The 26,543-nt window shown below is 48.1% G+C and overlaps 1 protein-coding gene across 9 annotated transcripts in view; it reads left to right on the top strand.

Annotated features, from left to right (window-relative positions):
- Positions 1-26,543, top strand: part of sgip1a (SH3GL interacting endocytic adaptor 1a) — a 396,400-nt gene that overhangs the window by 169,706 nt on the left and 200,151 nt on the right. For all 9 annotated transcript variants that reach the window (XM_072511110.1, XM_072511109.1, XM_072511103.1 and 6 more), the window contains exon 3: positions 16,356-16,419. In XM_072511110.1, the coding sequence (XP_072367211.1) occupies positions 16,356-16,419 (64 nt within the window). The remainder of the gene's footprint in view (positions 1-16,355; positions 16,420-26,543) is intronic.

Here is a 26,543-nt window from a genome sequence, read left to right as displayed (position 1 = left end):
AAGCACACCATTAGTTTACACATGAACGCTGATTATACCAAGTTTGACCTTAGCACCACCTTTATCAACCTACACTATTTCTAAATTGTCAGACTGTTTATCCAAAATTGATTGGCACCCGATGCATCATTTTAAACAGTCGCTCACTCCATCACCGACGCACTGTGGCTGCAGTGTGCGCCATCTCCTAAATGCACTGCAGAAACCTGCTACAGGTCCTTCAACAGCATCTTCCAAACCCACAACCTCTGCTACATAGAAGGACAAGGGAAGCAGATACATAGGAATACCACTACCTGTAAGTTCTGACATCCTGACTTGAAAATATATTCACTTTCCTTCACTGTTATTGGGTCAAAATCCTGGAATTCCCTCCCTAACAGCACTGTGTGTGTACCTACATCACATGGACTGCAAGAAGGCAGCTCACCACCATGTTCTCAAGGGCAATTGGGGATGGGTAATAAATGCTGGCCCAGCCAGTGACACACACATCCTTTGAAATAAAGAAATAAAATGAGCAGAAATTTCCTCCAACTAAATATTGGGAAGATCAAGGATACTGGGCGAGGTTTTCCCTGAAATAAGCAAAGGCAGATGTCGGATGGGAAAAGCAGCATTGAAGCCGTCGACAACAGTATTGGCTTTCTCCACTGTTTAGTGCAGAACTTTGAAAAAGAACCTTCAAGGATCAGATCCCATGATTCACCACTGGCAGAACGGCCTCTGATTCATCCACATTTCCAGCAAGTTAGAAGCCCGAGGACAGGGGCGCCACTTTTAAAGGGCAGTGCAGCGCATAAGGAGTAACCCCTCCCCTCCCCTCCACTAACCAGGAACTGCCTCATCACTGTCGAGGGAGGGGACAATCGCGTCATGTGTTTGCCTGGATGTAAAATGCAACTTTGCTGTTCTCGTGATATTTTCCAGTCCCATCAGCAAACCCACCTGCCACAAATGGGAGTGTAAAATCCTGCCAATGTCTTCAGTTCCCATCACAAACGCCTTCCACTTGCCATTGACCCTCTCCCGTTCCCTGGCATAGTGGTTAGCACTGTGGCTTCACAGTTCCAGGGTCCCAGGTTCGATTCCCCGCTGGGTCACTGTCTGTGTGGAGTCTGCACATCCTCCCCGTGTGTGCGTGGGTTTCCTCCGGGTGCTCCAGTCTCCTCCCACAGTCCAAAGACGTGCAGGTTAGGTGGATTGGCCATGATAAATTGCCCTTAGTGTCCAAAAAGGGTAGGAGGGGTTATTGGGTTCGTGGGATAGGGTGGAAGTGAGGGCTTAAGTGGGTCGGTACAGACTCGATGGGCCAATGGCCTCCTTCTGCACTGTATGTTCTATGTTCTAAATCTCTGAGGCTGAAACATTTATTCGTACATTGGTGTCACATTTGACCCCAAGATGAGCTTCTGACCATATATCTATGGTATTAATAAGACTGCTTATTTCCACCTGCACAATACCGCCTGATTCTTTCACTGCCTCAGCTCATTTGCTGCACAAATCCTCACTTTTCTCTAAACTTTGACTATTACAATGTTTTCCTGGCTGGTCTCCCATATTCTACCCTTTCTAAATCTGAGGTTATCCAAATCTCTGTTATCCTAACTCTGTTATCCTAACTTGCACCTTGTTCACACGTCATGCCTGTACTCATTGGCCTGCCTTGACACCCATTTAAAAAACCCTCCATTTTAGAATTCTCATCCCACCCATGACCTCACACCTTGCCTATCACTGTAACCTCCGACAATCCTCCTAAGATCTATTTTTCTGAGATGCGAGCATCGCTGGCAATTGCCCACATTCATTACCTGTCGTGAAATGCCTGGAAAGGTATTAGTGAGCTGCCTGCTTGAACCATTATAGCCCATGTGGTGCAGGGGCCAAAGTGGGTAGTGAACTATCCAACACCTCCAGAGTGTGACTGGCTTAACTTTAATATTCTAACGATTTTTGCCTCTTTTTAAAAAATAAATTTAGAATACCCAATTATTATTTTTTTCAATTAAGGGGCAATTTAACATGGCCATTCCACTTAACCTGCACATCTTTGTGTTGTGGGGGTCAGACCCTTGCAGACACCGGGAGAATGTGAAAACACCACACAGACAGTGACCCGGGGCCGGGATTGAACCCAGGCCCTCGGCGCCGTAAGCAGCAGTGCTAACCACTGTGCCGGCCTGCAGCCCACACTGACTCCTTTTTGAAAGCAGTGATATCAGTGCAATGGACTGGACCAGAGCTGAAAATTGGGTTGGGTGGAGGTGGGGATTCGGTCTGAAACTAACAGAAGCTGTCCTCAGAAAGTTGGGGTGGGGGAAGATGGAGGCTCAAGATACTCCTGCTTTGCTTGACCCACTGCATCCAAAAATAAAGAAAAAACACTTGACTGCACTTGTGGCTTGGATGATGTCTGCTACCAGCCTTGTGCTAAGTGTGAAGTGCTTCAGCCTCTGATTAAAATGACATGAGAATTGATGATATTTTAATTACACACCAGTTCCACAGGGGAACTGAGGCTAGTCACTGCACTTGTTTGGGAGGGGGCCCTAAATCTCTCCATCTTTTCTCCATTATTTTAAGCCACTCCTTAAAACAAACCTCTTTGACCAATCTGCTAGTCAACTGTTCTAGTATAACACAGTGTCTCAATGTAAAATTCTGTTTGATAATGACCCTGTGAAATGCCTTTAGATGTGGTTGGATGCAGGGGGGGGGGGGGGGGGGGGAGTGGGGGAGGGAGAAGACAAAACTCCCCCTGAGGCTTCTCAAACAATTTGTACCTCAAAGAGGATCTCACCCAGAAAGGGCGAAAATCCTGATCACAACTCATTTGCATTGTTTTATAGCTCTTCTTGGTCTATTCATTCTGAAGTGCTTCCTTTTTTAAGCATGCGATGTTTCTGACCACAGTTGTTTTTAAAGAAGTTATTTCTTTGTTCTGAAGTGCTTCCTCGAAAGAGCTCTGTCTGAGTGCTGCAACCTGGCAGTGCCAGGATGACACTGCCATGTGGAATGGTCGGAGGGGAGGGGCCTGAAGGAGAGGGGCCTGAAGGGGGTACTGAAGGGGAGCCTTTGGCGACCCCATAACAGAGTGCCGCTCAATTGGGTGGGAGGTGGGCCTTGCCAGCAATTATGGAGGCCTTGCCAACGATTTAGGGGGACCTTGCCAGCGATTGGGGGGGCCTTGCCAGTTACTGGGGGGACAGTTGATGGCTGTAGTGTTATTTTGAGATCAGGGCGGCCTTTAAAACTACTCCATGATCTCTGATGATCCGGTCTTGCTTCAGTCTTCGGGTCCCATGGCGTGAATCACCCCAGCTCCAAAACGTTTAAGTGTGGGTGGATTGTGATCTGGATCTCGCTGATGCTCCCGATGGGAATTGCACCTCGTTTCCTACTGGAGACCACACTTTTTGGAAGAAATTCATCCAGCGTTTTCACTTCCTATACTGTACCCTCGTAAAGATGTCCACTGACACATCTGAGTAAGAATAATGGTTTACTGTCAACTATTTGGATCCAACCTGAGGTTTACAGGTAGTTGATGGTACCCTTCTATCTTGGGAGATGATGGATTGTGCTCAAAGTCTGTAACACTTCAGCTTTGAACATTGCCTGTTGTGACTGTAGAGGCTGTTTTGTGAGTGGCAGTGCCTTCTGCAGCTGGCATAAATGAATAACATCAGCACAAGGTCAGCTGATGTTTTTTCCTGTCATTGAACTTTCTTTTCTGTTACCTGGTCAGTTATTTTGTCCTCTGCTTTTTCCATACCCTTCCTGGCTGCTTGCATGTGCGCAGAACTGAGGACTTACATCAGCATCTCCGGTGCTGGTCAACTTGAAATCTCACTTCAGACATCCTTCCTTGTACCACAGACATGGGTGACATGTTGGCCTCATAGCAACAGCAAGGTTGTCATAGAGCATGGCTTTGGGGTGTGGTCATCATTTATTTGGCTCACCTGAACCAGCCAATGGAGGGCCTGCTGATTCAAGAGGCAAACATACTGCACGCTGATATATTTCCATATTCAGAACTTTGTTTTTCCAGGAGATTCCCAATATTCATTTGTGGAGGTGGAAACTGTACAGCCATTTTTCTTGGCTTGCATAAGTCGTCCGCACCTCATTACTGAAAAGGAGGCTGCTGAGAAGAGTGATACGGACTCAAAACATTAACTCTGTTTCTCCACAGATGCTGCCAGATCTGCTGAGTTTCTGTGTTGGTTGCTGAGAACACATGTCTGGTACACATGGAGATTTGCGTTTTTGGTTAGTTTGCTGTTTGTCCGCACTTGACTTCTCAACTTTGTCATGATAGTCGCACCCTTGGTAATCTTGGTGCTGATTTCAGCATCGAGGGACAGGTTGCTGGTGATTGTTGATGAAGGTATATGAAGCTGTCAATGACTCCAGAGTGTGGTCGTTAATGATGTTGATGGAAGGTGGAGCTGTACGACCTGGCCCATAACTTTGGTCTTTCTGATGCTGATTGTCAGGCCAAACACCTTGCAGGCCTGGGAGAACTAATTTGCAAGTGATCTTTAGTATGGGGTGCCAGCGTGGCATCAACAGCAAATAACAACTCACAGACTGGGACATTACACTCTTTGGTCTTGGCGCATAATTTGCCAAGTTCAATAGCTTGCTGTCAGCTCTGGCATGAAAATGCACACCCTTATTTGATTTGCCAAAGCATACAATTGTTGCATGGAGAAAAATATGCCAAAGAGAGTTGGCACCAAGAAGCAAACAAGCTGCTTTATCCTGCTGCCTTTCTTGAAAACATCTGATGATGCTCCTTGTAATTGATGAAACTGTGCATGTTCTCATGGAAAGAAGATGTCCAAGACTCCAGGCGCACAGCCTGTTTTTGCAGCAGTTTAAAGAGGTCTGTCTCTGCTGATAAATTCTGGTCAGAACAATGCGAGCAAAGATCGTGTCCACAATACCTAGCAAGTAGATATGCCTCAGTAATTGTTACAGTCTCTGCGATCCCAGTTGTATTTGTACAATGTGACTACTTTTGCATCACAAATGTCTTGAGGCATAATTCTTTGCTTCCAGCAGAAAGACACAACTTCCTGGAGATGGTGCAGCAGTGTTGGTCTCCCACTTCTGATGATTTCAGGTGGAATTCCATCATTTCCTGGGGCTGGCAAGACTGCCAGTGGCCTTGTTAAGCTCTACTGTGATACGCTCACTGTCAAACTCCTCTATGGCTGGAAAATCTGAAATGGCACTAAGAACGTCTTCAGTGGCAAAGTTCTCTGTTGCATAGGATTTGGAAGAATTCCCACACCTTTCCATCTGCTTGCTGGGTTCAGTGATGATCCCTGTCTTTGACTTCGGGGGAGCTGATTTGGTTGCTGCTGGGCCTGTTGCTTTCCTGATTCCTTCATTCTTCCTTCTAGCAACCCCAGATTCAGTGGCAAACTGGATGCTGTTGCAGAATTTCAACCAGTATGATTGGCACATCACTGAGCAATTTGCTGAGACTTGATTCTGACAGCTCTGAGAGTGAGCTGCTTGTAAATCATGAGTGCTCTCCTCTTCGTTGCAATAACTCATTCCATTTCAGTCTAATAAGCATCAAACCATTAGTCAGAAGCCTAATCTTGTTGCACACCATAAGGAATGGCCAGTATTGTGACAATTACAATTGATGAAGGTGCTGTTGAGCATGGTATGTCAGCTGATGATGAGATCTAACTGGTGCCAATGGCACGATCTCAGATGTCTCCAGGACACCTCGTGGCATGGCTTGGTTTGGAAGTAGCTGTTCATTTCATAGAGTTCATGGGAGCAACAAAATCTAGACATCTCTGTCCATTCTTGTTCATCTTGCCGATTCCCTGGTGCCCTGTGCACATTGATCAAGCTGTGTAGTCGGCAGACACCCTTGCATTGAAACCCCCGAGTAGATACAGTCCCTCAGTGCTGAGAATTCTGCTGATAGCAGTGACAACTGCCTCATAGAATTCATTCTTGTCATTTGGGGCAAGGGTGAGTGTCAGATTATAGATGCACATCAGATTAACTGGGCCAGGCTGGTTGACAAGGGAAGAGTAAGAAGTCTCACTTCTGTGGGGGTTCATTCATCACGGGTCCAGTGTTTCTGGACTGTGAAAGTCCCATGCTCATGTGTTACCTCTTGAGATTTTCCCAGTTGGAAATACATTCAAGGCATGATTTAACCACCGAATGGCACCCAACGCAGATCTGGACATGCTAGTTAAATAGAGGGAATAGCCAAAATTGAGATTTGTGCCGGGCGCAAATCAGTTTGCTATCTAAATGGCCCACTTGCGGTGGCAAGTTCAGAATCTCACCCAAATATGCCGAGCATTTCATTAATCCTCATCTGCATTCATTTCCATCTCATTCGCGAGATTGACGTCGAATGCAACGGCCTTCCAGGAATTAACCAGCTCCCCAGCGGAAACGTTGTTTAAAGACGAGAACCTGGCACAATAGTTGCTGAGAGGGAGTGAGGAGCTGAGTTGCCATTTTCATTGTCTGGCATGCAACTCAAGGGCAGCGAAGTTGCTGGCCCAGTGCTCGGTGGCGCGGGGAGGAGGGGGGGGGGGGAGCAGTCCCCTCAGGGGGGTTGGGCTTCGTTGGACAGGCTGAAGGGTTCCAGGTCGGGTGTTGCCCCTGGGCCGGTGAGGGGGAGGGACTTTGCGTCTGTGAGGCCTTCAAGCCACCTTTAAATATTGTGGAGACCCACAATGGGGGCAACTACAGCTGCTGCCTGTCTGTCCTACCAAACACTTCCAGGACAGAGCCCTGTTCATGGTTCTGCACTGAAGGTCACTTTATCCCCCTTAACTGTGAGCAGCCTCTAGCTTTGTAGCTGAAGGATATTTCTAATGAGGAATTGGCCTTGTTAGTTGTGAGAGCACTTCACAGCTGTAGGTTGTGTTTGCTGCTTGCGCCTGCTGGTGACTGCAAATGCCTAGAGCCTGCTGTTGCTGTTTCCTTCCTTTTCCGTAGCCTGAAAGAAGGGCAATTTTTTCGAAGATTCCTGGCTCCTGTCTTTCTGCTGAAAGCACGCTCACATTCATCCTCGGAATGGGGTCTGCATCGGGGATGTTTGACCTTGAGCTGACTGTGCCCATGTGCAGGGGAATGGGTGTAGCAGAGGGCAACAAGGGATGGGGATGCAGGCAGGCCAGCTGTGAAGATTAACATGACAAAGCTTCACATGTTTTAACAGTGAACATTTGACAGTTCTATTTCCCCTAGCTACAGATAGTGCCCCCTCCGTCCAATACTGACATAGTGACCCCCTCTCTTCTTGATCTTTTGGGGTCTACTGCTACATTTAGGTGTGTTCCCAGGATGCACATCAGAGGTAGGGGCAGCCTGCTGCTTTCCACGCCCTGTGGTCTTTGATGCCCTTGGCGAGACATCCTCTGGAGGGCTTGGAGCTGAAGGATCCTGGCTGACTTGCTGGTGTCACAGGGTCCATCGTGCCACCCTGTTCTGCCCTGTGCCCTTGAGATGTGTCAGGGAGGGGAGATTCATAAGATCTCAAGACTGCCATTGTCTCCTTGGTAGCAGGCCCCGGGTTGACCTCCAGTGCTTCCTCCTCCCTTACAGTGCCCATAGGGCCCTGTGGTCTCCATGGGATGGAGGGGAAGCTGGAGTGAGCTCCAGCGGCCTCTGAGTCATCTGGCTCTGCCAGTCCTGGCGGCTCCCAATTGGCTGCACCCTGGTGTCGATGCCCTCAGCGTTGGTCCTCAGTGACTGGGCTATGCTCTGCAATGCCTTGGCAATGTCCAGCTGTGTCTGGATCATGATGTCAAGGCCTTCAGCCATGGTCATCATGGACTGAGCCATGCCTTGGGCACTAAGATGCTGATGTCATGCTCCTGGTTCCACTGCGATCGCCACACTAGTATCATTTTGTCTGACATGACCAACTCACTTGAGGCAGGTTCATCTGGGTGAAGGGGCAATGGATCCTCACCTTTCTGGCACAGGCCGACTTCGCTGTTGTTGATTGCTGTCTCCTCATGATCTCTAGGGTCCTTTCCACTTGGGGGTGTGGACTCGAACCTTCAGTACTCCACCCCCTGAGTTGGCCTTTTCCCAATTATTATGGGCTATCTTCTCCTGTGGGGTCAAAGAGAGGGCTTTGTGAGCTGCGTGCTTGATGGGTCAGGGAGGTTTATAGCAGGTGGCATATGTGGGCACTGCACCTGGACATGAAGGGATTGTGCTGATGGGTGCCAGTGAGTTCTGAGAAGTAAGCATGAAGATCGGATGTGGGGAGGGTGTGAGGTATCAGCCAGTGATTTGTGGGGTGGGGTTGTGAAGTTGAGAGGTGAAGGGGGAACTGATGCCAGGAGACAGGTGATACATTACACTTGCAGCTTGGTGGCTGCAGTTGGTCTTCCGATATTGGACAGCAGTCCTCCTTGTCATGCTGCCCACGCTGACAGCTGCTGCCACTGCTTCCCAGGTGATAGTGGTGACCCTGCTGCTGGTCCTCCGACCCCGTCCAGGAACAGGATGTCATGTCTCGCATCAACAGCGTCGGTAAACCTTTTGAGGTCACCTTCCCCAAAGCGAGGGGCAGGTCTGCACGCTGCCATGCTTGTGTGTTGACTGAGGTAAGTCGTGAGGGAAGATTTAAAAGCAGCTCCCCCTCCCCCTCGCGGCGAGATGCTGCGGTGCAGGTCTGGCAAATCAGACGACAAGACAGCCAGTAAGCGGGAAGCTCCTGTGGGCTCATTTCCATCACTTAAATCACTCAAATACACTACAACTAAATAACCACTAGAGGGAGCACCAGCGACGTGTGACAAACAGGAACTCAAGACATTCTTCACAGGAACGGCAGCTGGTGAGCAGGACACAGACAGGCAGCTCAGATGTAACATAGTATAAGTGCTGGAGAGAGAACAAACTCATACAAATAAAACATCGACTTCAACTGTAAGACTACGAGCTTTATTCAGACACAAGGAATAATACAGGATCTACTTTGAGCAAGCCTAGTTTCGTGCAGCATAGTAATGTCCACATTGAACCTGTAAGTTCTTTGTCAATCACAGTTGTCTTGCATCATCAACCTGCAGAAGGTTGTTGATAAAGCCAGGACATGGTCCTTGCATTTCAGGCTGCAATGTGAAAGACTGATATCTTTGCTGAGATTAGTTTACCGGGTGCAGATTAGCAACCAACCTGTGGAGAGATGACTCTTTAAGCTCCAAGAACCCATTGAAGCAAGCAGGTTGATGACAGAATTTGTTTATATGCTGTTAGTAACTATTGAATATAAATTCTTATTTACCCTACCTCTTTTAGCTTTAACCTGAAGTGGCTTGCTGACACAAAGTATTGCGAGTCACGTTCTTTCAGGATGAAGAATCTAATGCAATTGAAACAGCAGTGATAAGTCTGGCACATTCACACACAACTGGTGAGCAGAGGATTAGTATATTTAAAGCTGCTATACACACTTTCATAGTAGTAAACAACCTTGTCAGTGCTGTCATTGAGAGGTATAAAGAGAAATAGTTCAACACATGACTTAAGGTCAAAGAGAAGATAGGATAAAATAAGTTATTGACACTAATGTTTGGTTTTATTAACTGTAGGAGAATGGCTGTAAGGCATGTAATGGAGTTAAAGGAAATCAGAATTAATGAGTCATGATATTAACAAAGTGAGGACTAGCAAGCAGGGAATGTAGGTAATTTTGGAACTTGAGAAATAAGTGGGAAATGTTCACAGGAGAGTAATGATGCAGGTAATATGAACAAGGGGCGGGATTCCCCGACCCCACGCCGGGTCGCCCGGCGAAGACCTTTGGCCCCGGCTGGCATGGCGCCAAAGGCCTTTCCCGCCAGCCGGCGGAGCGCAAACCACTCCGGCGCGGGCCTAGCCCCTCAAGGTGAGGACTTGGCCCCTAAAGGTGCGGAGACTTCCGCCCCTTTGGGGCGGCCCGACGCCGGAGTGGTTCCCACCACTCCATTACGCCGGAACCCCCCGTGCCGCCGGGTAGGGAAGAATCCCACCCTTTGGAGATCATCCTGGCTATGTCCTCTGTTAATCGATTAATCCCTTCTGCAGTGTTAAATAGAAATACTTCAGTATTTGTTGAAGTAATTACACCGATATTTGTTTTTTTAAAAATACCCAATAGCAGATTAATGGAATTATAGAAAATACCCTACTTTAGATCAAGGTAGGAAATGTTAGCAGCATCAGGTGACCATTTGATTTTTTCAGGTGTTCCTCATGCCGATTTATATTTCCTCAAACCTGTATCCCTGTTGTTCTGTAACTATATCCCAATTCTCTTTCATCTTGTGTCATTGAGGGTAATATTAAACCCTGCGTATGCCTCATACACGTTTTTCCTCACTGTTACATATCCCTTTCTCTGTTATTTTTTCTCTTGACTTGTTTATTAATTTTCCTATCTTTCATTTATTTTTCTCTCGACTCATTTACCGTCTCCTTTTCCGATATGTCTCTCTGTCTACCCATTCTTTCTCGATGCCCCCATCATTCCTTTTAATCTATTTTGCACTGTTCTTGATTTCGACTCATTTCATTTCTGAGTTTCTGCTGGAGATCCCATGTTTATTTCCCTCCCTCTCCCTTCTCTAGAACTACTATTCCGATTACATTTGCTTTATGACTTGTGTGCTACTCCATCCATGCCACTGCTATGAACCATCTCATTAAGATGCCCACTGACCTGTCTAAGTGAGATTAGTGACCCTCCGTGCAGTCATTAAATCCTTCCCTTGCATTTGACAGTTAGCATTGTCCAAATGGGTCATAGCCAGCCTTCACTGCTTTTTGGATTTTTGAACTCAAGGTATCCATGACAACAATGTTGAGTATTCATGAGACATCTGTATTGCTTCAATAATGGCTTGCTTTAAAAAGATTACCACTGGTCTTGAACACTGCTAAATGTTAGATTTAAGTACAGGTTGATTTGTTCACCCAACTCTTGCATTATTATGCATGTGGAATCATTATGTATTGTAACACCTTCTACTGGAAAATGGTGCTTCAAGGATCCGTACCCCAGTGCAGCTCATAAAGGGCATTCAATATACAAGACCTTTGCATTGTAATTGCTGCCCTCAGAACCTTTCCTAAATCTCAACTTCAGTGACCTATGCTTCACACAGCCCTACCTATTCTCCTCCCTAAATACTGATAGCACAATGTCTGTATCTGGGACACTGCTTTCTCCAAGGGTGGGCAATGACAATTGTGTGTTGGAAGTTCCTCTATGGTTAAGCACTGGGTTCTCTGCTCTGCGTAGAGAGTGGATATGACCTTATTAATTCCTCAGAACATGTATCCCTTTGGGTATTGTAATTTTAGTGAAGGAACACGTTTGCGCAGTTTGTATGAATGTGTTAGTAATACATGATGCAAAATATAAAACAAATGTTTAATTTGGTACATACTGGTTGGTCCACATTCCCCTCCAATTTCTGAAAAGCGCCTTCAAGAGTTATCTCCTGTATTAATTCCACAATTGTTGTCTTTGCGTGTGAAGAAATACCACATTCCGGCTAAATGTAATTAACATGACCCACAGGGGTTGGGCCAAATTCCGAACGTAGATCGACAATGCACCGTTCCACCTCTCCTGAGCTCCCACACCTCTGTGCTCCCACACTGCTGTGCTCCCACACTGCTGATATCCAACCCTCGATAAGCTGCAAGTTGCACTTCAAGGCTTCTTCAGCAAACATCTTTCAAATCTGTGACCTCCATCACCCTGAGGAATAGCATTACCTTTAAGTTCCCCTGGAAAGAATGCACTTTACTGGCATACCCATATATCACCAGCTCTGCATTGTTGCTGGGTCAGAATCCTGGCACTCACTACCGAATAATATTGTGGGACCAATTTCACCACATGAACTGCAGTGATTCAAGAAAAAGACCCATCACCACCTTATTCAAGGCATTTAGGGACGGGCAATAGCTGAAGGTTTTGATAGCAACAGTTACATCCCAAACTTTTTTTAAATCCTGAATTTAAGTATTGGGAAAACTGCAGCCATGACTTGACATACAAACTTTGGTATTGATGGCACCGATATTACCCATTCCCTAACAATTTTCCAAGGCTGAATCCGACTGATCAAAATCTTGACATTCTGTTCAACCCTGAGCTGAATTTCTGACCATGTATTTTCCACCATATTTTATTTCAGTAATGCCACCTGTCTCTGGACTAGTCTTAGTCTGTTACTGTGAAAACACTTATTGGGCAGCACAACGCAGTGGTTAGCATTGCTGCCTCACGACGCCGAGGTCCCAAGTTCAATCCCGGCTCTGGGTCACTGCCAGTGTGGAATTTGCACATTCACCCCCACAACCCAAAGATATGCAGCGTAGGTAGATTGGCCACGCTAAATTGCCCCTGAATTGGAAAAAATGAATTGGGTACTCTGAATTTCTTTTTAAAAGAAATTCTTATTGATGGCTTTGTCAGATATGGCTATTATAATATCCTGCTGAGTGGTTCCTCACCTCTATCACCCCCACCTCCCCGCTTCCATCTATCCTCGATGAACAAGCCAATCCAAACCTTTGCTGCTCATATCCCATATATCCCATTCTACAACAAGTTCCATTCATTCATCAACTCGCTTCTTGCTGACCTACACTGGCTCCGAATCCCTAAAAAAACCAAAACTCAAACCTGAATATAATATTTTTTACGTAAAATCACTTCATGGCCATGATACTCCCTAGTGTTGCAACATCCTCCAGCCCCACAACCTTCCTCCAACAGCCTGCTGCTCTGACTCTGGTCTTTTGTGCCCTCTCTTTTCCTCATTATTGCTGGTCTAAAACCGTCTGGGACGCCTTAAACTCTCTGCCTCTACAATTCATCCTCTTCCTTTAAGGCTGTTTCTGAAAAGCTGCCTCTTTAATCAAAGCATTTGGTAACTCCTGTTGATGTCTCCTTTTCATCTTCCTGCACACCTTAACCAGGTTATACCTCTGTGAATCACATTTAAATGTTGTTTGCTTTGTTAAAGGTATTTTTATATTACGTTGTTAACAATTCTATGAGAATAGAAATGTTTTTCTTGCATGTACGTGATAATAAATCCAACATCATTTTAAGATAGTGATATTTTCGCCATCTGTTTGGCATCTCCTCCCTGTTATACTCAAGTCAATTGAGGATGTGGTGCGCTGCGATACTCTTTGCCACATTCTGCTGCAGGTAATGGTTCACTCTCGCCCACTGACCCAACTAAGTATTTAATAATTCATTGCCCCGTTCAAAATTCTAGTTAGTTAGTTAGTTAAGACTTTCATATCTGATGGATCTCTATGTCTATTCGGAACCCTGGATATCCGTTATCCCTTTTCAGTTCCCAAATAACAGAGATCAAGGGCGTCATTCTCCGACCCACCGCTGGGTTGGAGAATCGCCGGGGGCTGCCGTGAATCCCGCCCCCGCCGGTTGCCGAAGTCTCTGGTACCGGATATTCGGCGGGGGCGGGAATTGGGCCGCGCCGGTTGGCGGGCCCCCCCGCTGGATTCTCCAGCCCGGATGGGCCGAAATCCCGCTGATAAATTGTCTGTCACGCCGGCGTGGTTTAAACCACCTTTTGAATGGCGGGACAAGGCGGCGTGGGCGGGCTCCAGGGTCCTGGGGGGGGGGGGGGGGGCGCGGGGCGATCTGGCCCTGGGGAGGTGCCCCCATGGTGGCCTGGCCCGCGATCGGGGCCCACCGATCCGCGGGCGGGCCTGTGCCGTGGGGGCACTCTTTCCCTTCCGCCTCCACCACGGTCTCCACCATGGCGGAGGTGGAAGAGACTCCCTCCACTGTGCATGCGTGGGAAACAACAGCGGCCGCTGACGCTCCCGCGCATGCGCCGCCCGGGGATGTCATTTCCGCGCCAGCTGGCGGGGCAACAAAGGCCGTTTCCGCCAGCTGGCGGGGCGGAAATTCCTCCGGCGCCGGCCTAGCCCCTCAATATTGGGGCTCGGCCCCCAAAGATGCGGAGCATTCCGCACCTTTGGGGCGGCGCGATGCCCGTCTGATTGGCGCCGTTTTGGGTGCCAGTCGGCGGACATCGCGCCGTTTCGGGAGAATTTCGCCCCAGGTCTGTGCTTTTTGGCAAAGTCCACTAGTACTTTATTTGTCAGCTGTGCCACTGGTAACTTTATTTTCAATACAATATATAGGAAGTTCCGACATCCGTGCAGCAAACTAGTCAAATTGATTGTCTTTAGCGAATACAGTGGTTGAGTTTTCATTCGATTACAGATCGTGGTAATTCTGAAAATCATAATACATAGTATAAAATAACTAAGTGATTTAAACAAAAGAAAGATGGCGACTAGCGACAGCAAGCAGCAAAGACATACGTTTCAGAAATATAGTTAGAGTGATTCTGGAATGAGTTTTTCCATCCTAGGCATTTGGGGCAGCACGGTAGCATTGTGGATAGCACAATTGCTTCACAGCTCCAGGGTCCCAGGTTCGATTCCGGCTTGGGTCACTGTCTGTGCGGAGTCTGCACATTCTCCCCGTGTGTGCGTGGGTTTCCTCCGTGTGCTCCGGTTTCCTCCCACAGTCCAAAGATGTGCAGGTTAGGTGGATTGGCCATGATAAATTGCCCTTAGTGTCCAAAATTGCCCTTAGTGTTGGGTGGGGTTACTGGGTTATGGGGATAGGGTGGAGGTGTTGACCTTGGGTAGGGTGCTCTTTCCAAGAGCCGGTGCAGACTCGATGGGCCGAATGGCCTCCTTCTGCACTGTAAATTCTATGATAATCTATGATCCCGGTAAGTGGTTCTTAAGGAGATTATTATCTTAAAGTCTGGCCTTCTTTTTACTTCTGATTGGCTTTAACTAATTTATAATTCACTCAATCCGGCCAAACTGTCTGTCAATCAATTTTAAGAAATATATGTATTTGAATGTCTTGGTTCCGCTTTCCCATACCATTGCTTGCCAATTTTCCAAATTATCCACTCCTGTATCTATCATTAATAAGAAAACACAGTTTTTTCTAAGAAATTATATCTCTAGACTGGCTGTTTCTGTATAAACAGGACTACTCGTACTAGACAGCTTCTCAGGTTTTTTTTTAACCATACAATGGGGCCTTTTAACTAGTTGACGTCAATGACCTCACAGTCTTAAGTGGCTTGCAAAATGTGAAACCTGAAGAAAGAAATTAGAGAGTATTATCTGGATTAACCCTTAGTGGGTTCCCAGCTATTTGTTGCACTGAAGTAATGCTTAATATGATTATAATTAATTATTCTCAATGAGTTCTCAATTAAACCTCTGTCATCTCCCCTTAATCTCATGGTTATAGCTGATTAGAAAAGTCAAATTCTATCAATATCTTGAAGTATTCTTTTACATTGGATTACATGGTATATATGACACAGAAGCAGGCCACACGGCCCAACCCATTTGGCATTATGTTACACTCAAACCACCTCTGATCTTTCTTCATCTAAGCCATCTATTATAACCATCTATTCCCTTCTTTCTCAGTTGCGAATCTAACTTCGCCTTAAATGCATCTATATTATTTACTTCAATTATTCCCTGTGGTTAGCAAGTTCCATGCTCTCACTACTCTTTGGGTAAAGAAGTTTCTTCTGAATTCCCTGTTGGATTTCTTGGTGACCATCTTACACACTGGTGGCCTTGACCTTGTGAAGCTTCTCTGCGCCCTCTCCAGTAGCTCTGCATCCTTTGTGGAAAATGGCAACCAGAACTGTACACAGTACTCTTAAGTGTGTAACCAAGATTCAATGCAGATCGGACATAACTTCTTACTTTTCAACTCTATCCCTCTTTTTTTGTAAAAAAAACCTAGTGCTTTAAATTGTGAGGTTTTCTATTCCTTACCGTTCTCCAATGAGCACGTGTGAACATCAGGCGAGGGCTTGTTGAACTTGGCAGCGATGGTCTCACAGCCAAGTAGATTGCAGTTATGTTCACTTAGACAACACTGTAAATGAGAGTGGAGTTACTGGTTATGAAAAATGATAAAGCTCTGTGAAAGAAACAATTGTAGAGAGAAACAGTTTGTTCTTTTTGATTTCCAGATGTGGATAATCATATAAATATTATCATGGATACACTTCTTAATCAGACCTATAATGTGCATGAACAATGAACCAGACCTTAAGTTTGTCTGGCACCTTCTCACTAAATGTTGCTCTTTTATTTTGACTGAAAGTACATTCCCTTTGATCTTTCAAACATTTCGACTTTATTAATACTATCCTACTTACAAATGGTTCTGATACTTGATTGATCTTTAATCTCAGACTAAGAAACTTTATTTTTTATCTGAACAGGATTGAAAAAGCGTACAAGGAAGGCTTTTGGTATACGGAAGAAAGAAAAAGACACTGATTCGACGTAAGTTCAGTTAAAATAATTTCCTCCCGCAAGATTTACTTGATATGTTGTGTGGTAATCAAAGGGCTGCTTGCTGTTGGCTTTATCTGTCAGTGGACAATTGTCCCAATCAATTGAAGAGCCTAATGAGTATGAAATGTTGTAAAGGGGGGTCATCTGTACATTTGACAATGTCTTTTGATCACCTTTTCGCATGCTGTTTTACACTGTGACTGGAGGTAGCCTGATTGGAGATTTTGATACTTTACTAACATAAGTTCCACCTTGTTGTCTTGAATGGGTTTGGTTCTGGTGGGCAATTTACCGCAATTTTTTAACACTGAAAGCTCATTGGATCTAAAACCCATGACCTCACAGCAGAATCAACGTTACACATGTCTGCTTCAACACTGTCAATAGTCAGGGTATGTAACCAGCTTTTTGTAGCAATGCTGGGGCAATTTATCCCACTTAATTATTCAATTTAATTAAGATACAGTAATTTTTCCCATGACAGGAATGTTTCTGTCACCAGTAGATTGCTGTGTGGAGTTTGGACAATTAAGTTGTTGCTTCATGCTGTACAACTTTCTGAGATGCGTTGGCTCCTGGGTTTTTAGGTCGCACAGACAGAGGGATTTTTAAAATTCTCCCCAGTGGAAACAGGACTGTATTACCCTGATAATAGTAGGATATTGTCGTAAAAACCCATCTCGCTCACTGGTATATTTTATGCCAGGAGATCTGCCATCAGATTGGCTTACATATGACTTCAGATCCACATCCTAACTGCCCTCTGAAATGAAAACAAAAAATACTCTAAGTACTCAGCTAGTCTGGCAGCATCCGTAGAGAGTGAAACAGAGTTGAGGGCAGGAATCTTCTGCCCTCCCTCGTGGTGAGTTTGGTGGTGGTGGGGCATGTAATCAGGCAGGAGTGGTGGATGGGATCCCCACCTCCACCTCAATTCAGTCCATGGCAAGACGGTATGGATGAGGGAGGAGGGATGGCATTCCCTCCTCGCAGCCACTAGAGAGCCTTATCTTACCATTGCTGGTGCCAACCCAGGTTGAAGGGTTTAAAACTGATAAGTAGCAGGTGGTATTTGATGGACTGTCCAAAGTTAAAGTTGATAAAACACTAGGACCAAATGAGATACATCTAACGATACCAAAGGAAGTGAAGGTAGATATTGCAGAGACGATCGCCATAATTTTCCAATCTTCCTTACACTCTGGAGTGATGTCAGAGGACTGGAGAATTGCAAATGTTAACCTTTGTTCAAAAAAGGGGTGGGATTCTCTGATAATGGGGCTAAACGTTGACACCGTCGTAAATGCCGGAGCATTTTACGACGGCGTCATCTGGCCACTAGGAGCAGCGATCCTGCGCCGCAGAAGGGGCCAGCATGGCACTGGAATGCTTCACGCAGCTCCAGCTGCCAATACGGACGCCAGCATGGCCGGCGTGGGTCCGCGCATGCACATGGGTTGCCGTCTCCGCGCCGGGCCCACAGGCCCCCCAATTGGCAGTCCCCGATTGCCGGCCTGGCCACCCTGGAGGCCCCTCCGGACTCGGATCCCCCCCCCAGAGTCGGTTCCCCCCTCCCCCCACCAGGACAGCCCCCGCAGCCAGAAGACTGAGGTCCTGCCGGGTAGGACAACACGCGAACGACGCTGGCGGGACTTGGCCGAACCCAACGGGCACTCGGCCCATCGAGTGCGGAGAATCACCGGGGGTGGCCACGATGAGCAGCCCCCAACTGGCGCCGCGGAGACCGCGCCGGCGCCATTGCCGCAGATTCTATGGTCGCTGGAGAAACGGCAGACCAGCATCGGAGCTGCGTCGCAGGATTAGCCCCCCCGGCGATTCTCTGACTAGGCGCGGGATTGGAGATTCCCGCCCTGGGTGTTCAAAAAAGGGGGTGGGATTCTCTAATCTCGTGGCAGGGTGTCTCTGCCGTCGTAAACTCCGTCGCATTTTACGACGGCGTGAAGGGGCCGCTGCCAGGTGGCCATCCTGGTGCGAACTGTGCGCCACGGGATCCGCGCATGCACTGCGCAGGCCGAAGAATTGCGGGTGGCCACGTATAGCGGCCCACAACCAGCGGCATGCCAACCATACCGTTGCCAATGGCGCTGATTCGCCGCTCTGCGTTGGGGTGGCGTGGCTCGGTCGCGGGGATTCTCCGTCCTGGCCCAGGACTGGGGGAATCCCGCCCCGGATATTCAAAAAAGGGTGTAAAGATAAGCCCAGCAATTATAGGCCAGTCAGTTGAACTTCAATGGCAGGGAAGCTTGTAGAATTGATAATTCCATTCAAAATTAATTGTCACTTGGCAAATGCGAGGAAAACCAGCATGAATGTATTTACATGTTTAACTAACTTGCTGACATTATTTGATGTAACAGAGAAGGTTGAAGAGGGCAATTCTGTTGATGCGGTGTACATAAAATTCCAAAAGACATTTGATAATGTACTGCACAAGAGACCCGTGAGCAAAGTTGTAGCTGATGGAATAAAGGAATTGTAGCAACATGGATGTGAAATTAGTTGAGTGGCAGGAAACAGTAGTGGTTAATGGATGTTTTTCTGACTGGAGGGAGGTTTGTACTGGAGTTCCCCAGGGGTGAGTGTTAGAATAAAGCAAAATACAGCAGATGCTGGAAATCTGAAATTAAACAACAAATGCTGAAAAAACCCAGCAGGTCTGTAGCAGCTGTGGAGAGAGAAGAGTCAGTGTTGGAACCCTTGCTCTTCCTGATATATATTTGTGACTGGGCACCATTTCAAAATTTGCAAATGATTCAAAACCTGGAAGCATTGTGAAATGTGTGGAGGATAGTGTAAAACTTCAAAGGATGTAAACAAGTCGGTGGAATGAATCGACAAGTAGCCAATGAAATTCAATGCAGAGAGCAGTGAAGTCATTCATTTTGGTTGGAAGAATGCGGAGAACTACATAAAATAAAGTGTACAATTCTGAAGAGGGTCCATGAGCAGAGGGACACAACTCATTGAGTGTGGTGGGACAGGCTGCGAGCGTGGTTAATAAAGTATACAGCAGAACATTCCAAACTCTGGGGTTGCGAGGTGGGATTTTGGAGTTGCAAGCTCTGAGGCAGCAATGGTGGCCGTGGAGCTCAGACTGATTTCTAACAGCTTGACGCCCCTTCAAATACTTGTTTTCTTTTGTTGGTGGGTGTGGCCTAATGGCTGAACTCGGCCACCTGATTGCTGCTGCAAAAAGTGCCTATGGGTAGGTAGATGTTCGTTCACAGTCAACCCCTGTTGCCCACCTCTTCCCCACCCCCTCCCTGATTAGGAAATAAAAAGAAACAAAATTCCTCCCCTTCCCGTCCTCCATGCCACAGCTGAATCTCCCCCTCCTTCTTTACAATCATAGAATCTCTACAGAGCAGTAGGAGGCCATTTGGCCCATTGAGTCTGCATCGACTCTCTGAAAGAGCACCCTACCTTGGGTCACTCCCCTGCCCTATCCCCATAACCCCACCTAACCTGTACCTCCCTGCACACTGAGGGGCAATTTTAGCACGGCCAATCCACCTAATCTTTGGATTGTGGAAGGAAACTCATGCAGACATGGGGAGTGTGATGAATGATATCTGTATACACATGTACCTTGATGCACGATCAATGACCACTAAAGCGAGGTTGTAGTCCAACTGAAGGCTTTAATAATCCAGCAGCTCAGGTACAGAATGAGGGCTGCTGGGGCGGCACGGGTTCTTATACCCTGCCTATCAGGGCAGAGCTATCATACACTCTAACCAATAGAAAGCATACAGTTTCCACCAATGGTGCTTTAGCCATATCAGGTACTGTAATACCAATATACTACATACATTTAATGCGTAGGCCCCTTTAAGACCGGGTTTGGAACCCTGGGGGTCCGCCCCCAGGAAACTGTACATAAGGTAACGTTCAGTAGGCAGCGTGCAGTGAGCACACTTCTCGGCAGCTGTCTGGTTCTCTGCTAATTAAAGCCTTTGAATTATCAATCTCCTCTCCTGAGTCGTAATTGAGGGTATCTCAATTTAATTACCAGACTACATCAAGATGGACAGCGGTCTGAAGCCGGAGAAGCTCAATTTGGACGCTCGGTCGCCGGAAGCCACTGAAATTTTTTAATACTGGCTCCGGTGCTTTGAGGCTTATCTGAATTCCCCAGAGACTGAAGTCGACGGACCTCGCAAGCTGAGCTTACTACATGCCCGGGTGGGCCACCGACTATCCTCCGTGATCGAGAAAGCTATGACGTACGAAACGGCGGTCGAAATCCTACAGAAGCGCTTCGTAAAGCCGATAAACGAGGTACACGCCAGACGTTTGCTCCTGGCCTGCCACTAGCTATCCGGGAAACGCGAGATGAATACTTGGAGAGACTCACCGCGCTTGCGAGGAACTGCGACCATAAAGAGGTGACGGCAGAAGTCCACATGAACTAACATATTCGTGATGCTTTCGTGTCCGGTATCCGATCCACGTACATCCGGCAGCGGCTCCTAGAAGACGGAGCAAAGGACCTCCAAGGCACGGTAACGCTCGCCTCTTCCCTGGAAGCAGCCCACCATAATCTTCACACGTACTCAGCGGACCTTGCGAACCCTTCTCGATCCCCTCCAGACTCGGCCATGCTACAAGCGACCCATTCACACTGGGGGCCCCCCATGCTATTTCTGTGGGCAAGGCCAGCACTCATGCCAGCGTTGCCCGGCCCGCTCCGCTATCTGCAACAAATGCGGAAAGAAGGGGCACTTCGCGAAGGTCTGTCTGGCTGGGCCCAAAGGCCAGAAACAAAAGTGTCATCGGGCCCACAAATTGAACTCACGGGACCACAGACCCCGCATTGCCGCCGCGCGGCGGCTGGACATGCCTACTTCTGACGCGTCATCGGCCTCATGCGAGCCATGGGGTGGCCATCTTGGTGGTGGCCATCTTCAAAACCCAAAACGTGCGACCGACGACGGCGGCCATTTTGCGAGTCCGATTCAAACGAGGACTCTGACTGCCCGCAACTAGGAGCGATCACGCTCTATCAATCTCGGCCAAAGCACCTGCGAAACTCAATGATGCAGGTTCAAATCAACGGCCGCGACACCCCCTGCCTTTTTGACTCCGGGAGCACGGAGAGTTTTATCCATCCAGACATGGTAAGACGCTGCTCCCTGCGCACCTATCCCGCCTCCCAAACTATCGCCCTCGCATCTGGGTCTCATTCAGTCCAAATAACTGGGCATTGTGTCGCGAACCTCACTATTCAAGGCGCCAAATACGCCCATTTTAAATTTTATGTCCTCCCTCACCTCTGCGCCCCCCTGCTGCTCGGTCTGGGCTTTCAGTCCAGCCACCGAAGCCTGACACTGAAGTTCGGCGGACCCCTGCCCCCGCTCACGGTATGTAGCCTGGCGACACTCAAAGTTGTACCACCCCCCTCTTAGCGAACCTCACTCCCGACTGTAAGCCCGTCGCCTCCAGGAGTCGGCAGTACAGTGCCCAAGACATGACTTTCATCAAGTCAGAGGTTCAGCGGCTCCTAAAAGAAGGGGTCATAGAGGCTAGCAACAGCCCTTGGAGGGCACAAGTACTGGTATTCCGCTCCGGAGATAAACAACGTATGGTGGTGGACTATATCCAGACCATAAACCGCTTTACGCAACTCGATGCGTACCCACTTCCCCGCATAGCAGAAATGGTGAACCAAATCGGCCAGTATCGAGTATTCTCCACGGTCGACCTAAAATCAGCCTATCATCAACTCCCTATCCGCCCAGAGGATCGCCCCTTCGAAGCAGCCGGTCGGCTCTTCCACTTCCTCAGGGTCCCTTTCGGTGTCACAAACGGAGTCTCCATTTTCCAAAGGGCGATGGATCAAATGGTGGACCAGTACGGCTTACGGGCTACATACCTGTACTTGGACAACGTCACCATCTGCGGCCATGACCAGCAGGACCATGACGAAAACCTGAGGAAGTTCCTCCAGACCGCCCGGGCCCTCAATCTGACATACAATAAAGAGAAATGCGTGTTCCACACAACCCGGCTAGCCATCCTCGGCTACGTCGTGGAAAACGGGGTCCTGGGCCCAGACACCGACCGCATGCGCCCCCTTAAGGAACTTCCCCTCCCCGTAGCCTCAAGGCACTCAAACGGTGCCTGGGGCTCTTTTCCTATTATGCCCAGTGGGTCCCCAGATATGCAGACAAAACCTGTCCACTCATTAAGACCACGGTTTTTCCCCTGACGGCTGAGGCTCAGTCGGTCTTCGGTCGTATCAAGGCCAATATCATCAAGGCCGCCATACACGCGGTGGACGAAACCATTCCCTGCCAGGTAGAAAGCGACGCATCAGACGTCGCCCTGGCTGCTACCCTCAACCAGGCGGGCAGACCAGTAGCGTTCTTCTCCCGAACCCTCACCTCGGAAATTCGACACTCTGCAGTCGAGAAGGAGGCAAAAGCCATAGTGGAGGCCGTGCGGCTCTGGAGGCACTACCTAGCCGGTAGGAGGTTCGCCCTCGTATATATGATATTACATATCATCCGGGGAAGCTCAACGAGTCCCCAGATGCCCTGTCCCGCGGCACGTGCGCCAACGCGCAAAAAGACCGCCTGAGGGCCATCCACAATGACCTCTGCCACCCGGGGGTTACCCGGCTTGCCCATTTCATCAAGTCCCACAACCTACCTTACTCCACCGAGGAGGTCAAGGCCATGACCAAGGCTTGCCAGATCTGTGCGGAGTGCAAACCACGCTTCTATTAACCAGACAAGGCTCGCCTGGTAAAGTTATTTCCTCACTGTCATCGATGAATTCTCCCGCTTCCCTTTCGCTGTCCCAATGCCCCGATATGACCTCAGCCTCCGTAATCAAGGCACAGCACAGCATCTTCACGCTGTTTGGTTTCCCAGCTTATATCCACAACGACCGGGGTACATTGTTCATGAGCGATGAGCTGCTTCGATATCTGCTCAACAAGGGCATTCCCTCGAGCAGAACGACTGGCTATAACCCGCGGGGAAACGGGCAGGTGGAGAAGGAGAACGCGACAGTTTGGAAGGCTGTCCTTCTAGCCCTACGTCAAGAAGTCTCCCAATCGCCCACTGGCAGGAGATCCTATCCGATGCCCTACACTCCATTAGGTCGTTTCTCTGTACGGTTACGAACGAGACCCCTCACAACCGTTTGTTTGTCTTCCCCAGGAAGTCCACCTCTGGGGTCTCGCTTCCACGTTGGTTGACGACTCCAGGACCAGTTCTACTCCGGAGGCACGTGAGGAGCCATAAGACAGAACCACTGATCGAGAGGGTCCAACTACTACACGCAAACCCTCAATACGTCTACGTCGAGCACCCCGACGGCAGGCAGGACACCGTTTCCCTGTGAGACCTGGCACCCGCTGGCTCGTCCACCGACGCCCCCCCCTTCTGCCGATGCTCCCCTACCCGCACCGGCTGTCGACTCCGTCAGCGCCCCCCCCCATAGCGACACCCTCCCCCCAGCTGGTGCCGGCACCAATCACCCTAGTCACCCCGGATACCCCCCTGCTCCAACGCGGGCAAGGGCTCAGACAACCGTGCTCCCGGATATACCACCACCGAGGATGACCATATCCACCGCACCACCGCCGGAGCTGAGGTCAACACGGGCAATCAGACCACCCAAAAGACTGAACTTGTAATTCCACTTCACCCCGACGGACTATGCGTTTTTTTTAAATAGGGGGTGAATGTGATGAATGATATCTGTATACACATGTACCTTTAATGCGTAGGCCCCTTTAAGACCGGGTTTGAAACCCTGGGGGACTCCGCCTCCGGCTCCGCCCCCAGGAAACTGTACATAAGGTTACGTTCAGTAGGCAGCATGCAGTGAGCACACTTCTTGGCAGCTGTCTGGTTCTCTGGTAATTAAAGCCTTTGAATTATCAATCTCCTCTCCTGAGTCGTAACTGAGGGTATCTCAGGGAGAAAGTGCAAACTCCACACAGACAGTTACCCAAGGCCGGGACTAAACCTGGGCCCCTGGTGCTATGAGGCTGCAGTGCTCATCACTATGACACCATGCTGCCCATTTACCTCCCTTCTCCCACACCGCCACTCTGCCCTCCTCACTGAACAACTCTCATACCCCCCTAAAGTTTCACTCTGGGGTCACATGAAGTCTGAGCTATTAAAACAGAGTAAAACCAGGAAAATGTTTGGGAAGCAAAAACAGAAAATGCTGGACAATCTCAGCAGGCCTGACAGGATCTGTTGAGAGAGAACAGCGCTAACATTTTGAGTCTGGATGACTCATTGTCAAAGCTGTCAAATGTTTAGGAAGCACTGGCATACCGCATTATTGGCTTTATTAATAGGGGCATAGAGTACAAAAGCAAGGAATTGATGTTAAACCTGTTTAGAACACTGGTTCAGCTTCAACTGAAGTATTGCATCCAGTCTGGGCGTTACACTTTAGGAAAGATGTGAAGGCATTGGAGAGAGTGCCAAAAGAGTCACGGGAATGATTCCAAGGATGAAGTGCTTCAGTTACATAGATAGATTGTAGAAGTTAGAACTGTTTTCCTTGGAGAAGAGAAGGTTGAGAGGAGGTTTGATAGAGGTATTCAAATTCATGAGGCGTCTGGACAGAGTCAATCGAGGAAAACTGGTCCGATTGATGGAAGGGTCAAGAACCAGCAAGTGGTTAAGATCTGGAATACACAGAGAGAGTGCGGTGCTGGCATGTTCAATTGGGAAATATAAGAGGGAATTGGATTAATGTCTGTAAAGGAAGAATGTAAAGGGCTACTGAGAGAAAACAGGGCAGTGGCACTAGGTAAATTGTTGTTATGGAGAGCTGCGCAGACATAGAGCTCAAGTAGGTGACTCACCATGACCTTCTCAAGAGCTATTGGGGACGGGCAACAAATGTTGGCCTTCCGAAAAATGTCCACATCCCATGAAAGAATAAATACAAATATTTAGGCGCTTAGGGGGCATCAATTGAGATTATGTTAGGTGGCTCCCCGAGGCCTGGCCCACAACACTATTCCCCGGCACGCCCCATCCCGAAGAAAGTAGTGAACATTTTGGGGGGAGTGGGATGGTAACTGAAAGGAAACTTGGGAAATTCTATGTGCGTGTATTGGCCGCAAACCTGCTGGCGGCGGCCATAAAATTCTGCATCATATACCTGTTGGGTAAGGGTAACGCAGGAGGTGGTTCCTCCTGCGTTACATCCTGGGGCTCCTTAACTCCATGACTCATGGTCACACCTTTGTGTCCCTGACCACTAATCAAACCTGCACAATTTCCTAATCTAAGGGGTGTGACTGCCATCTGTATCAAAGTGTTCGGGTAACACTCCTTCTCCTTAATGCCCCACAATGTTGCCACCTGAGGTTTCAGCTCAGTTGAAACTCTGAGCAGAAGGTCCTCAAGATGCTGAAGTTTAATACGGGTATGATTGTTCAGTATATCAATCTCTCTGCAAACACCCGCATGCCGAGCGGTGAGTACATAAGAACATATGTGACTAGAGAAAACAATGGGGTAATAGAGGTGATAACTTCAAAGTGGAGAGATAAGGAAATTGACCTCCCTTCCTAAAGTTGACTCCACAGTGTTAATAACATCAAGGGGAAATAAATAATATAACTGTGGACACTAATTAAGGAGGGGAGAGAGACAGCTAACATATGAACTACAGCAGTTGCAGATATAGGGCAGAATTCTCCCCTAAAAAAAGTGTCATTTTGGGTGGGAAATCCGATACGAATTGTGTCAGCTATTCTGGCGAGATTCCAATCGCAATTCATCCACACTTCTTCATTTTTTTTGAGCCAGGGATGAAACCTGGCAAAAACTTGAGTTTGGGACCCAAAGATGCCGGCGGACCTGTCTTCACAAAGATCGGCCTCAAAAGTGAGAGTGCAGACTCCACCCCCCAACATCACAAACATCTGGGTTTCAGTGCCATGACCCCCACCACCACCAGCCTCGCCAGCATCAATCCCCTCTTTCCTCCACATGACCCATAATGATCACTGGGTCTCCCTTCATATCCCTCCATTTCTCACCAGCATCAGGTATGTCCCAGAGAATGACACCCTACCATAGGGTCACCAGAAGCTCCACCAT

Source organism: Scyliorhinus torazame, chromosome 7 (genome assembly GCF_047496885.1).
Source record: "Scyliorhinus torazame isolate Kashiwa2021f chromosome 7, sScyTor2.1, whole genome shotgun sequence".
Lineage (NCBI taxonomy): Eukaryota > Metazoa > Chordata > Chondrichthyes > Carcharhiniformes > Scyliorhinidae > Scyliorhinus > Scyliorhinus torazame.
This window is presented reverse-complemented; position numbering and strand designations above follow the sequence as displayed.